The sequence below is a fragment of the Pogona vitticeps genome, chromosome 1 (genome assembly GCF_051106095.1).
Source record: "Pogona vitticeps strain Pit_001003342236 chromosome 1, PviZW2.1, whole genome shotgun sequence".
Lineage (NCBI taxonomy): Eukaryota > Metazoa > Chordata > Lepidosauria > Squamata > Agamidae > Pogona > Pogona vitticeps.
In genome coordinates, this window is record NC_135783.1 from 168,257,040 (window position 1) to 168,272,029 (window position 14,990).

General features: G+C 44.2%; 1 protein-coding gene across 4 annotated transcripts in view; it reads left to right on the forward strand.

Moving 5' to 3' along the window:
• POFUT2 (protein O-fucosyltransferase 2) overlaps positions 1 to 14,990 on the forward strand; it is a 94,152-nt gene that overhangs the window by 42,211 nt on the left and 36,951 nt on the right. For all 4 annotated transcript variants that reach the window (XR_013537713.1, XR_012085646.2, XM_020809203.3 and 1 more), the window contains exon 8: positions 6,470 to 6,593. Coding sequence is in view for 2 of the 4 variants with exons in the window: in XM_020809203.3 (XP_020664862.1) it covers positions 6,470 to 6,593 (124 nt within the window). In the remaining 2 variants the exon portion in view is untranslated. The remainder of the gene's footprint in view (positions 1 to 6,469; positions 6,594 to 14,990) is intronic.

Genomic DNA, 14,990 nt, shown 5'->3' on the forward strand with positions numbered 1-14,990 from the left:
GCCGCCGCTTGGATCCGCATCGCGGCCGGAAGGGTCCTTCCAAGGCTACTGCCGGCATTTCCCCCCAGCTGAGTGGCGGGAGAGGTCCTTCGGAGGCTCCCGCCGCTCAGCTGGGGGAAAATGGGGCCTATGGGGAAAAAATCGCAAAACGATTTTTCCCCATAGGCAACATCACAATGCGATCGCAAAAGCGATGGCAAAAAAGCCATAGCTATGCAGATTCATCGTTAAACGGGGCACTCGTTATACGATGCACCACTGTATTTAAGAAGTCCAGGATCTGTGATGCCTGATGAGAAGGGAAAAGATGGGATTAGGGCAGTGGAGAGACAGAATGACTTGTGAACTCTCCATGAGAAAACAGTTATCCAATTGGACTTAATTTATCGCATTTGCTTGATTCTCTTTATTGGACTGATATTCCAGCTTGACTTGGACTGCATTTGATCTTTTTTTCCCTTTTGAATAATTCTTTTTGTTCGAACATAAAAATCTACAAACTACAACAGAATACAGTATAGAAAAGCAAAAAAAGTCCCCCATCCCCCCTTTGAGGACAGAGATTCCAACCTCATTTAAGTCCCGAATTTCCCAAGTTTCCAGAGAGCACTGAAAAAACACATAAACCATTTTGCCCTAAGCTTTGCTCTTTCCCTGGGCCAAAACATATAGTAAGTTTCAGCTTTGTTTTACATAGTCCCTTGGTTGTTCTCATAGTGCTTCTGAGAGTGTGTCTAGTTCTACGATATTCAACAGCTTCTTCAAGAACTCCTCCCTTGTAGGTGTATCTTCACTTTTCCATTTTTGGGCCCAGAGTAACCTAACCGCTACAGATATATACATCAAACAGTATTTAATTTTCTTGTCAGTAATTTCTGGCATAATATTTAGTAGTGCTATTTCAGGTTTATAATTTAATTTCTGTTGAGTGACTCCTTTTATTATTTCCCACAGCTGTAACCAATAACCCTTGGCTTTTTCATATGTCCACCACATATTATAATAAGTTCCTGCTTTTTTTTACATTCAATCTTTTTTTTTACGTTTCCTGTGAGTTCTTTCAATCATTTTATTTCTGTCAGATTCCCACCAAAGTTTATGATTTTTTCAGGCCCGTTGAAAAGGTGTGCATCATGTGCAAACAAGATCCCTTTCACAGACAGCCACGATTGGTGCCTTTTTTGTTTAGGGGAAAGCCTGGGTTCTGTCAAGAAATTAACCAAGCCAGTCTTAAAGCAATATCTGCAACGACTTCGCTCCCATCTGTGGGAGACGTCATTGAGATCATCGGGCCCGGCTACTATGGAACCTACCTTATCATCTGCTCCTCCGACTCCTCACCCTGACCCCCAGCTTCACCAGCCCAGACAACCACATCATCTTAAGCTTCCTCTAAGATTTCGAAGCCGAAAAAACTTTGGCACCGAGTTCGACGTTAGTACCAAAGGCCATTACCAAGGACCCTAAAAAGAAAAAGGTTGTTAAACAAAAGAAGTCTGAATATCCTAAGGCAGTTCATCTTACCAAACCCTCTCCAGTTCAAGCAACATTATCATCGCCTATATTGGAGGAGCCTGTCAGGAGATGCAAAACTCAACTTCTGATGAAGATGGTCTTCGACCATGAGCATCGGTATTCGTCCTGAGCCTATCCCTGACACAAGGCCATTCTGAGGCTTAGATTATATCCAGCCAGGCCTCGGCCCATTCCAGCCCTATATCCATCAGGCGGGCACAAGTTGTATAGTTGTCGGACCCAGCACATCTCCCCCGACCAACATCAACCTGGACATTGGGAGGTGATTGTTCTCCCTCATCAGTCTCAACGTCATATAGTGACTGAATATGAAGAACCTATGTATGTCGAGATGGACCCGTGGACCGATTTACACCAATATCGACAGTAAGATATTGATCCCGAGTTTGATACTGGGGAATATGTCAGGCCTAAGAGGGTGAGATATGTTGGTATGTATATGCATTTTCTCAATTATCTCTATCTCCCTTGCCGCCTCCGCGTCAACGTCGAGTTTATATTCAGCCAGAAATGGCAGCTGCGAAGCCCTCCAAGCGCCAGCAACATGAAGAGCATGCTCTCCACACTGACAAGCATCCCAGAGTCTCTTCAATATCAATGCCTTTGGGTGTACATTCTAAGGTGGCCCATGTCCGTTTGACTTGCACACCATCAAGATCTGTAGAGGTGGAGGTCTCCGCTCAACCTGTAGCCTCCGCATCGAGAACCTGATACCATTCACCTTCACCACCTCTATCTGTCGGTGTTGAATCAAGGGATTCTTCAATACTATCTGAATCGGAGCAAGACCTCTAATCAGAAGAGTCCAGGGAATCGCCCCCAAATCTTCCCATTCCTGACACAGACGCTGCGGATATGCATCTTCCCTCTCCCTCAGAGGATTTCACATCCTATTTGCAATTGATCATGAGGATGGCCCAAGTCACTGGAATTAAATATAGACCAGCCTCCACCTCCCAAGCACGATCTAGTGTTTGAGGATATTACTCAAGAGAGAACACCTCATCTGAGTCTAGCCTGATGAGGTCTAGCAATGCTAGACCTCATCAAAGAATCTTGGTCACAACTTCCTTCATATTTACAGATCTCCAGAAGAGTGGAGAACCACTATAAAACACATGGTTCCAATACACTCTTCCTCAATAAATAAGGTCACCCCTACTAATAGGGACGACCGCAAACTAGATGTCCTGGGACATCATCTGTACTCCTTGGCTACTTTCATGATGCGCGTATCCAACTACCAAGTGGCAATGGGCGCTTATCAGAGGCAGCTTTGGAATAAAATCCTTCCAATTCTCCAAGTGGGCCTTGAGGATACCAGAACTGCGGCCTTGAATACCCACCTAGAAGCAATGACTTTGGCCAAACCGCAATGCCTGACATCGAGGCACACTGCTGGTGCTACTTCCAAGGCCATGACATCAGTCAACACTTTAAGGAGGCATGCCTGGCTATGCACATCTGGGTAAATGATGATGTCAAGTCCAGAATTGAAGAACCACCCTCTGACGGTGCTGGATTATTTAACGAGAAAACAGATGAAGTTATGGAAAATTTGCACAAAATCAAGAAAGCGGCCAGATCATATTATCTTCAACAACCTCAATTTCAATGGCAGCAATGGCGCAGACTATTCACCATGCCACTATTCACCAGTCATGCCAACAATCATTCCAACAACCATACCGGTAAACCTACCATCTGTATAAACTTCCACAGGAAAGATCAACCCCCCTCCCAGTCTGCTATCATGTCCTTCTGGCCACAACCATCTAATCAGCGTTGCCAAAATTTCCATTGCCCTGCCAAGAGGGGCAAACAATATCTTTGACTCTCATCTACTGATTCTTCCCAATCCACTGATTCATCTTTCCAATCCATCTTTTCTTCCCTGGCTAGCCCCATTTTTCAACAAGTGGAACAACATCACCACAGACACTTGGTATTCGCCATCATACGTTTTGGTTGCCTGCTAGAGTTCTTAAATCTTCCTCCTCTTGGTCATCTCCGGGCCACTTCTTTCTCACCTGCTCTAGAGGAAGAAATCTCTGTCCTTCGTGAGAAGCATGCCATTCAACGCGTTTCTTCTCAGGCAGCACTTGACGGCTTCTACTCCTGATATTTCATGGTTACCAAGAAGGATGCAGTCTATGGCCTACAGCGGACCCTCGACTTACAGACGGCTCGACTTACAGACTTCTCTGGCCGCAAAATTTAGGTTCGACTTGCAGCCGGAGAATTGACCTACAGACCAGATCTCCCAGCGCTTCATCTTGTGGCATGGAGGATTCTGCCTCCTTGATTAATGTTTTTCATCATGCAAAGAAACCCTTGACCAGGAGGGCCTACATGTATAAATGGAAAAAATTCAAATCCTTCACTTTCTCAACAGCACGGTCACCAATTAACCCTTCTCTCTTCTCTGTTCTACATTTTTTTCTACACCTTAAATGCAAGGGACTTTTTCATCAATCAAACTATATCTTTCTGCCATTGTTGCACACCAGCCACCAACCTCTCCAGCCTCTAAATTCTTCAGGCATCCTACTCTCAATTATTTTCTTAAAGGGCTAACTCACATATACCCTGATACATATACCCTGATCTCCACCTCAGTGGTCATTGACATTAGTCCTTCAACACCTTACAAGGGTCCCTTTCAAGTCCCTAGCATCGAGAGACCTCTGTCTCCTATTAAGATAGCATTCCTCATGCCAGTCACCTCTGCACAAAGAGCCAGTGAGCTTGCACCGTTGCAGTTCAACTACCCATATCTCCAGTTCCACCTGTCAGCAAACACAGGTCCAAAAACACACGTGTAAGCCTGGACAGAGAGCAATCAGGAGTTTGCACATGCTAAAATGAGTCCAAACTCAGCTAGCCATGATACAACACTCCTTCTCACAGGTCTGCCCACATAAGAACACCCTGGTACTCTTAAATATTATTATGAAAAGGTCAAGTGGGCTTTGTAGTCCTTAGACTTAACTTGCACCACTGACAGGACTCTAAGTAAGCTAGGCCGAGGCAGCACTCTCAGATGACCCTATGACAAGTGTACTGTTCAGAAAACCAAATGAGTTTTATAATCTTTATTTTATTAAAGAATAAGCATGTTACTAAGTATCAAAGCCAAATTAAACCAAAGCAAATAAACTAGCATTGTGCTGTTTAGTTACAAAGATGTAGTGAGGCAAAGAAAACATGAAAAATAGAAAAGTGTTCAAAAACCTTACAAAAACACAAAAAGCCATTAAAAAGAATAAAAACAGTTCCAGTCTAGGAAATCATTAGTAAAAACAAAATAATCCAAGTAGGTTATAAAAAGGCTATAGTCCTCAGTGATCCTGTAGAATAAAAATCCCTAAACAAAAGTAAAAATCCATTATATGTCCCATAGTCCTTAGAAAAGAAAAATCCAGTAAATGTACCATAGTCCTTACAAAATTACAAGAGCATAGTCCATATGGAGTATTCCAAGAAAAGAAGTTCATAAAGGATATTCCATAGGTAACAGTCCATAGAAAATAGTCCATGCATAGTCCTTAGGAAAAAATCCCATAAATCCAAGGGTAATTCAGTATAGTAACGGTTAGTCCCATGTGTCACGAATGAATGAAGAGTCGGTCTTGAAAGACAATGTCTACAGGGAAAAAGTTCCTTTTTCAAGAGTAACTGGCAAGGGCTTATTGCACCTTCCCACGATGTCATCCAATCAGAGTTCGTTACTAGGCAAACAGTCCTGTTGTACAACATGACTTCTTTCCCATACGCACCAGATGTTATTTGGGTTACTGTAGTTTATCAAAGAGTCACAACAATTCCCATCTAATCACCGAGTCCTTTCTCAGGCTCTCAGAATAACATTCTCTCTGCTCGCCTAGAAAACAACTTGTCAGCATAGCAAAGATACTTTATACAAAGAAACAAGATGGAACCTCTCTGGCTCATTTCTTAATTACAAAACCCATATGCCTTAAAAGATTTTAACTAAAAAACCCATCTCATCACACCACCCTGACAAGATTTGACTTTTTGTAGATATTTCATTCCTTCCCAAGGTTGTCTCCCAGTTCCACCTCTCTCAACCCTTGGTTCTTCCATCCTTCTTCCCATCTCCATCCAGTGCTCAAGAATGTATCCTTCACATCTTAGATGTAAGACGGGCTCTGGCTTTCTACATATCCCACACACAACCATTCCAGCGTTCATCTAGACTTTTTGTTAGCTACTAGCCTCCATTAAAAGGTCTCCAAGTCACCTCTTAATGTATATCCAAGTGAGTTGTCTGCTATCCAACTTGCCTACCAACTTGCATGCCTTCCCATGCCACAGCCCCTTTGCCCACATTCTGCCATGGCATTGACAGCATTCACACCTTTTCTATGAGGGATTCCCCTCCATGAGATTTATCCATGTTTATTAATCACTATTGGCTAGATGTTCATCAGAAGTTTGATGCAGCTGTTGGATGTGCTATACTTTCTTCTACCTTGGCATGACACCCTCCTCCAGATAAGCCAGAGTGCGATTCACAGAGGCTATGAAGAAGAAGGATAAGTTACCTATTCTAGTTCTTCGAGTGGTCCTCCGTGATTCCCACATCCTGACCCAGCCTCTCCACTGTCACGCCCTTTACTCCTAGGCAGCAGTTGACTTTACTGAAGGGAGAGCCTTGGTGCCAAGGTACATCAAAGGACGAAGAAACTCTAGAATATTCTGACAAGGCTCCGTACATGCACAGATCACCCAAAGCGTGAATCACAGAGGACCACTCAAAGAACTACAATTACAGGTAGGTAACTTGTCCTTCCCTCCTTTTTAAAAAATCTCTCTTCAAAAATGCTTAATAAAGAGAAGGAAAAATTGTGTTATAACCTACTGATGCAGCATATGAGTAGAAGATGATTGGTGTAGTATCTTTTTTCAGAGATTGAAAAATTGAAAAGACTGCTTCCAGAGATGATAAGATTTGAACCAACTTGGGAAGAAATAGAACTCTACAAAGATGGAGGGATAGCCATTATTGATCAGTGGATATGTGCACATGCCAGGTAATTATAACTACTTTTTGTTAAATTTTATATAGCAGTATATCCATTTATCCCCCCCCCCACTGAAGACCACAGATATTAAGGAATAGGTTTATAGTGAAAAGTACTAATGTCTCAGAGTGAGTTACTGAAACTGTACATGCCAGTTGATAAAAAGGGTGGACTAATATTTGAGGAACTTGAAGCTACTCTGCTGTTAATCCCTCCACTTCTGCTGTGCAGCTAGAGAAATTTAACCAAAAATTCAAACTCTGAAAGAGGGCTAAAGGGAATTCATTTAAAATTAAACTTAAAGAAAAAATAAATTAAACTAAATTAAAAATAAAGTAAAGGAATTGAAAATAAAAGAAAATTAAAAAGAAAAATAATAATTGTTTTCTGAAATCACTTTATTTTGACTCAGATTGTCCAGAATGGTATTTTCTGACTGACAGTGTCTCTCCATAGTCACAGGCAGAGATGCCTGGAGTTGAATGTGGGAACCCCTGCACATTCCAGAGGAGTGGCCAACTTTAGTGGGTCAGTTGGCCAGTTCTTCATTGTGGTATTTGTGAATACACACAGTGGGTTAACTTTGTGCCTGTGTAAAATTATTGGACCATTCTAGAGCTTAGAAAAAGAAGGTTGTTGGACTCCCTGACCCCAGAGCACATGTTTGTGCCTCTCACAGCCTTCCCTCAGTTCCTCTTTTGCCATTGCCTTGGAAGCATCAGAGGAGCATTCTAGAACGTTCATTCTTTCAAATTGTCACGTTCCCAGGGAGTTACAACAGCAGAATCCGATAAACCAGTCCTATGTCAGGAATTCAGGGAATGCAGAGCCGATATCCAAATACCAAAGCCAACTCACACAACGTAGTCCAGGGTCAGAGTCCAAAGCCAAAATGCACAACCAAGTCCAGGGTCAGAGTCCAAAGCCAAGGGTCCAGGGAACAAGGTTCAAGGTTGTCAGGAGCGTGGATGCAAGCCAGAGGTTTGACTTGTTGTTTCCACAGATTTTCAGCCGTCTGAGAGCTGTTTATATAGTAAAAACAGCCCTTGAACTGCTGGAAGCCTTTTCATCCTGTCAGAACTCGGAGCTAGTTGATCAGATGTTTCTGCAGGCAGCCTTCAAGTGATCCTCTCACCTTTTTGTCATAAATATTCCCCAAAGCCTGGCCCTCAGCTTGTCTACTGGGGGAGGAGAACCTGGAGGCAGTTCAGGTATTGGTATTTCTGATTGCTCAGCATTCTCCTCAGCTACAGTTAACCCTTCAGGTTCCAGATCTTCAGCTGCACTCATGACACAAATGTGTTTTCTAGCTTTCTGATTTCCCTTTGTTTAATTCCATGAGTTTTCTTCTAAAACTAGAGAATAGAAGAGGGGGAAAGCAAAGACATTTTAAATCCTTTTTTAAAAAAACATCAATTTTTCAGTCTGTCTACATTACATTCATGCTTGTTAAACATCGTGTTACATGGGTTGCTTATAATTATTTGTTTTTTTTCCGTCTTGGTGCCTTCTTATTTGTCTCTTCAAAATCTGTACATCTTTTTAAACATTTAAACCATTCATTTGTGTATTTTAGTATAAAATACAGTGGTACCTCTCAAGACGACAACCCCGCTAAATGACGAATCCGCATAACGATGACTTTTTGCAATCGCTATAGCGATTCGCAAAACAGTCATTCCTATGGGGGATTTTCGCTGGACATCGATTAGGTCCGTGCTTCGCAAACCGTTTGTTCGCAAGACGAACAAACAGCTGATCACCGGCTTCGCAAAATGGCTGCCCTGTGTTTTCCGGACCCATGCTTTGTGGGGCAGCCATTTTTACAGCTGATCTGCGCTCACAAAATGGCTTCCCTATGGGCGATCTTTGTAGGACGACGAAATATTTTCCCCATTCGAACGCATTAAACTGGGTTTCAATGCATTCCAATGGGGAAACGGATTTTGCATGACGACGGTTTCGCTAAACAGTGATTTCAATGGGACGGATTATTGTCGTCATGTGGGGCACCACTGTATTGGCTACTATCATAATATTGCTCTCAGAGTATACAATGTTCTCAAAGTCCTCTAGAAACATATCTAATGAAAGTAATTCCAGTTCCAAATATATATAATTTTGAGGTGATTTAACTGACAAACTTTGTATTTTATACCAATAATAACTGAGTATTTTCCTAACACATAATAGATGTTAACTAAAGCATTTTATACAGATTTTCTTTGTATAGTTGTTCAGCCATTTCTGTCTCCACATTTTCTATCATGTCTATATCAATACCATATAGTATATTCATTAAGTACTATTTGTTTTGCCCCATCCTTATATCTAGCTTCAGTTTACCTTAAAGACCATCGTGTTATGCCTTTACCCTGATTAATGATCCCTTATTTCAGTTTCAATCCCTTTTTTAATATCTAAGAAATGCCCCTTTACAGTTCTAGAAGTTAAGTATATAAATGCTTTTAACGTTGAAGCCACCTTAATATTTTTCCCTTTTTCATCTTTCTAAGTAACTCCTTCTCTTACTTGTCTTATTTGTCTTTTCCCAATTCTTGTTTCTATCTCCCTAAACATTCTGCCATCCCTTGTGTCATCTGTGAATCACACCCTGGGTGATGCCTGCACGCCCAGGTCGGCTCATGATGCGGCCCAGTGCAATTTTTTATTTTTAAAGAAATTCCAAAGTTTCAAGTCACACTGCCGGCACTTGTGGCCGGAATGCGGCTGGGGCACATCACAATGGTGGGGGGGAGAGAGGGAAGGAAGGAGCGGGAGGGGAGGGGAGAGGGGGGCTGCGTGATTGCATTGCGCCATCCCCGTCAATAGGTGGACCTCCCCGGCCCCATAAAGCCACTGGAGTCGAAGTTGGCAGCCTCTGCTGTCTGAGATCACAGCTGCCGGTAAGCACGCTTTGAGCGGGGCTGCGGAGGATGGCTAGGGCTGCCCCCCCATGCGGCCCAAACCAAATTTATGTGCGGCTCAAACCAAATTTTCATCTTCTAATGTGGCTCAGGGAAGGTGAAAGGTTGGACACCCCTGTTCTAGAGCTTCTGCAGTGGCAATAAATACATTAGAATGTGCCCCTCCCCACCCATATAAGTATCTTGGCGCTAAGTGTCCTCTTTCAGTTTCTTTCAACTGCCACGTTGAGAGCCTCATAATTCTGCTTCTGTGAGTAAAAGAGAAAGAGAGCTTATTCTTGATTCCTTTCTGTTATCAATCTTTTTCCTTTTAAACTATTAGATCAAGCTCATTATCATCAGAGATTTTTCCTTTCCCTCGCTCAGCCTCTGGCCGCAGCACCCCCCTTTTAATCATCAGTTTTTCTCCTCAAGTATTTTCTCATATTCATGGCCCCTTTGGGCCCATTTAAGCATTGCATTGTCTGTAATAATAAAATCCCACTTTCCAAGGGACACGCTAAGTGCCTTTTCTGTTTGGGAGAACAACATCAAACTTCCTCCTGTACCCATTGCAAAAATTTTAAGCACGGAGTTCTTCGATCTCACCTCTTGAGGCTAAAACTCCCACTTCGGGAACAGTCCTTACAACCAGTTCAAATGGCACAACCTCCTTGTAGGGCCACTTCCTAAACCAAAGCAATGGGAAAAGCCGTTACTGAATCGTCGAAACAATGTCTATCGGCTACACCAGCTCATTCCAATTCTCCATCTACATCGTCTAAGACTTTGAAGACACAGAAATCAAAACCCTTGATACCAAAGTCCTCGACTTCGAAAACAACTTCTAAACGTCAGAGACCTACTGAAGCTGCTCCAGCTCTGGAGCCTGTTCCTCCTAAACGAGCTAAACAGTCTTAAGCCTACAGACATCCCACCACAACCACAATAACTCTCTGAATCAATTTCAATCGGATCTCCCTCAGATGATGACAGACCTCCGTCCCATCAACTCTGTTCTCAGTCTACAGAATGGGATGATAAAGTCGACCAACTAACATCCTCTCCTCCCAGTTCACAACCTTCTATTCCTTCCAGCAATCCCTTGTTTATTCCATCACCCAAGGATTCCCATCCCGAACAGCTCAACACCATTCCATATTCAATGCCCTCGGATCGTCCACCGATCCTTAACCAAAATGGTCAACATCAACAATCTCGACAGCTCGCTTCATCGCATGTGGTTCAAACCTAAGCTCAGCGTGTGCATCGGGTTGCCATTTGACTCGACCAGTGCTCTGCTCGACAGACTACACTGACTAGTCGTCCAGGTGTTTTACCTGATTTGATAATATCATCTAGTAGTTGGCCTACCTCTCGACAACCATCGGTGTTGAAGCGGCCACATCACTGAGAGGTGGCTATACCTCAACCTGCTCCCCACTTGGTATCTAAAAAACCTAGGACCTTTGAGCAGATTTCATCCATACATGAGGCTTTTGCAACCCCAGCTTCCCGATACTTTCCTACTACAATAGATGATGGAAATCACTCTTTATGCTCAGCATTACCAGCATCCGTTTATTCTACTGCTATGCATTGCATCAGCAACCTCCATTTCAACATCACAGAGACACTAGTAGGCATCCTTCAGTCTCGAGAGACTATGGTAACATGCTCTGTATGGAGGTCTTGGAACAGTGTCTAGTGTGGCTGAGAAGGCCAATTTGAGAGTGCCAGTCCCTTCCACACTGAAGACAAATACAATCTGTCCCCTGTCCATCTCCCTGGTTTTGCTGGTTTCGGGACTGCCTCTTTGCCTCGGTATGCTGTACAAGTGTCTCTTCAAATTCGGGAGAGGCCATGATGCACCGCCTGCCTCCAGGCCGCTGAGATGTAAAAGTTTCCCATCTGTTGAGGTCCATTCCTAAGGCCTTCAGATCCCGCTTGCAGATATCCTTGTATCGCAGCTGTGGTCTCTCTCTGGGGCGATTTCCCTGCACTAATTCTCCATACAGGAGATCTTTTGGAATCTGATCATCAGCCATTCTCACAACATGCCCAAGCCAACGTAGACGGCGCTGTTTCAGTAATGTATACATGCTAAAAATTCCAGCTCGTTCTAAGACTACTCTATTTGGAACTTTGTCCTGCCAGGTGATACCAAAAATGCGTCAGAGACAACGCATATGGAATGTGTTCAGCTTCCTCTCCTGCCGTGCACAAAGGGTCCAGGACTCGCTGCAGTACAGGAGTGTGCTCAGGACACAGGCTCTATAGACCTGGATCTTGGTATATGCCGTCAGCTTCTTTTGAGCCATACTCTCTTTGTGAGTCTAGAGAACATGGTAGCTGCTTTCCCAATGCATTTATCCAGCTCGACATCTAGGGAGAGAGTGTCAGAGATCATTGGGCCAAGGTACACAAAGTCATGAACAACCTCCAATTGTTGCGTGGAGGAGGGAGGTGAGTCCACACCCTGGCACATGACTTGTGTTTTCTTCAGTCTTGGCAGGCCTTGCTAAAATGATTCATGTGTTGTTGGAGGTCTTCAGCAGATTGGGCAACAACGGCTGCATCATCTGCGAAGAGGAAGTCCCACATGCATTTCAGCTTGACTTTGGTCTTTCCTCTCAGTCTATTTATTTATTTATTTATTTATTTATCTATCTATCTATCTATCTATCTATCTATCTATCTATCTATCTATCTATCTATCTATCTATCTATCTATCTATCTATCTATCTATCTATCTATCTATCTATCTATCTATCTATCTATCTATCTATCTATCTATCTATCTATTTATTTATTTATTTATGTAACTTATATGCCGCCCACACTACCCGAAGGTCTCTGGGCGGCTTACAGCATTTAAAATACAATAAAAGGGCAAAATAATTAAAATGCAATTTAAATATATATTCTAAAAATTGCTATAAGATCCACAGCTGATATTATTTCAGTTAAAAGCCTTCTGGAACAGGAAGGTTTTGACGTGGCGCCGAAATGTCATCAATATCGGCGCCAGACGAATCTCAGTCGGGCGGGCATACTATAGTCTGGGGGCAGCTGCCGAAAAGGCCCTTTCTCTACAAGACCTCCCTCTTATCTCCTTAAAGGACGGCTCTTTCAAAAGGGCCCCTGGTTAGATCTTAACTGCCGGGTAGGTTCATATGGAAGGAGGTTGTCCTTTAGGTATCCAGGGCCCAAGCCGTTTAGGGCTTTATACGTCAAAACAAGCACTTTGAATTGGGCTCGGGCAGCAACTGGTAGCCAATGTAACTTAAATAGAATTGGCTTGATATGTTCCCTAGCGGCCCCACCACTCACCAGCCGTGCAGCTCGATTGTGGACCGGCTGCAGTCGCCGGACCGTCTTCAAAGGCAGCCCCACGTAGAGTGCATTGCAGTAATCTATGCGAGATGTTACCAGTGTGTGTGTAACTGTCATGAGACTCCGCTCGTCCAGGTAGGGCTGGTATAATTTCCGCAGCTGAAGGAAGGCGCCTCTGGCCACCGAGTCCACCTGGGCTTCCAGTGTTAGACTGGGATCCAGGAGCACCCCCAAGCTGTGGACCCTGTCCCTTAGGGGGAGTGTAACCCCATTCAGGGCAGGGAAATGGCCCTCCAACCTGTCCGGTGAAGCACCCACTAACAGCACTTCCGTCTGGTCTGGATTGAGTTTCAGTGTATTAACCCTCATCCAGTCCATTATCAGGTCCAGACACGAGTTCAGCACAGAAACCGCCTCACCTGGATTGGTGGAAAACGAGAGTTAGAGCTGAGTATCGCCAGCATATTGCTGACTCCTCAGCCCAAACCTCCTGATGACCTCTCCCAGCGGTTTCATGTAGATGTTAAACATCATGGGGGACAGTATTGAGACCTGAGGAACCCCATGACATAAATGCCATGGGGCAGAGCAACTGTTCCCCAGTACCACCCTCTGGACACGGTCAGCCAGGAAGGAGCGGAACCACCGTAAAGCAGTGCCCCCCAACTCCCAACCCAGCCAGCCTATCCAGAAGAACACCATGGTCGATGGTGTTGAAAGCCGCTGCAAGGTCCAGGAGTATCAACAGGGTCACACTCCCCCTGTCTCTCTCCCTGCAAAGTTCATCATACAGGACGACCAAGGCAGTCTCTGTACCAAAACCAGGCCTGAAACCCGATTGAAATGGATCCAGAAAATCAGTTTCATCCAGCAGCACCTGGAGTTGCCCAGCCACAACCCGCTCCAACACTTTGCCCAAATTAGGGAGGTTTGCTACTGGTCGGTAGTTAACCACTAGCCTTGGGTCCAGGTTAGGCTTTTTAAGGAGTGGACGAATTACTGCCTCTTTCAAGGTGGTAGGGACCATCTCTCAAAGAGGCATTCACGGCCTCCTGGACCCAGGTGCAACCCCCCCCTTGCAGATCTTTCAATTAGCCAAGATGGGCAAGGGTCGAGCGTAGTGGTGGTAGAATGGACAGATCCAAGCACCCTGTCCACATCCTCAGGTCTTAACAGTTGAAACTCATCCATTAATACTTGACCTAAGCACGGCCCACTGGACACATCCTCTGATTCTGCAGTAACTGTGGAGTCCAACCCACTGCGAATCTGAGCGATTTTTCTCTCAAAATGGATGGCAAACTCATCACAGCGAGCTGATGAGCAATCCGGGACCTCCACCGGATTTCCCGCTTGAAGAAGATCCCGGACCACCGGAAAGAGCTCTGCTGGACGACATTCTGATGAAGCGATACGGCTGGAAAAATATTGCCATTTTGCCAGCCGTATTGCCACGAAATAGGCCTGATAATGGGCTCTAAGTCATGTTCGATCAGACTCCCAGCGGGATTTCCTCCACCTGCGCTCCAGCCATCTCCCCTCTCGCTAGTCCGGAGATAGACATCTTCTATTGCAGTTTCAAAGGCCTGCTTCAGCATGACAGCAAAAAATATCCCAAAAAGGGTTGGTGTGAAGACATAGCCTTGTTTTACTCCACTTCGGATGTCAAAGGAATCTGATGTTGAGCCATCAAAAACTACAGTGCCCTTCATTTCCTCATTAAAAGACCTGATGATGTTAAGGAGTTGAGGTGGACATCTAATCTTGGGAAGTATTTTAAAAAGGCCATCCCTGCTAACCAAGTCAAAGTAAGATCTATGAAGGCCACAAAGAGTGGTTGTTGTTGTTCCCTACATTTCTCCTGCAACTGTCTGAGAGAAAATACCATGTTCTATTAGCTCGAAATCCTCACTGTGATTCTGGATAGACTCTGTCTGGAAGTACCTGGAGTCTTTTCAGCGCAACACGGGCCAGCAGCTTCCCTACAATGCTGAGAAGAGACATAATTGCAGTCGCCCCTGTCTCCTTTGTTCTTATACAATGTGATGGTGTTTGCATCCTTCTTGTTCTTCCCTCCAGCAAAGATAAAAGATTTCATACAGCTCGGTGGTGATGATCTCTTTACAGCACTTCAGCACTTCAACGAGGATGTTATCCTCCCAG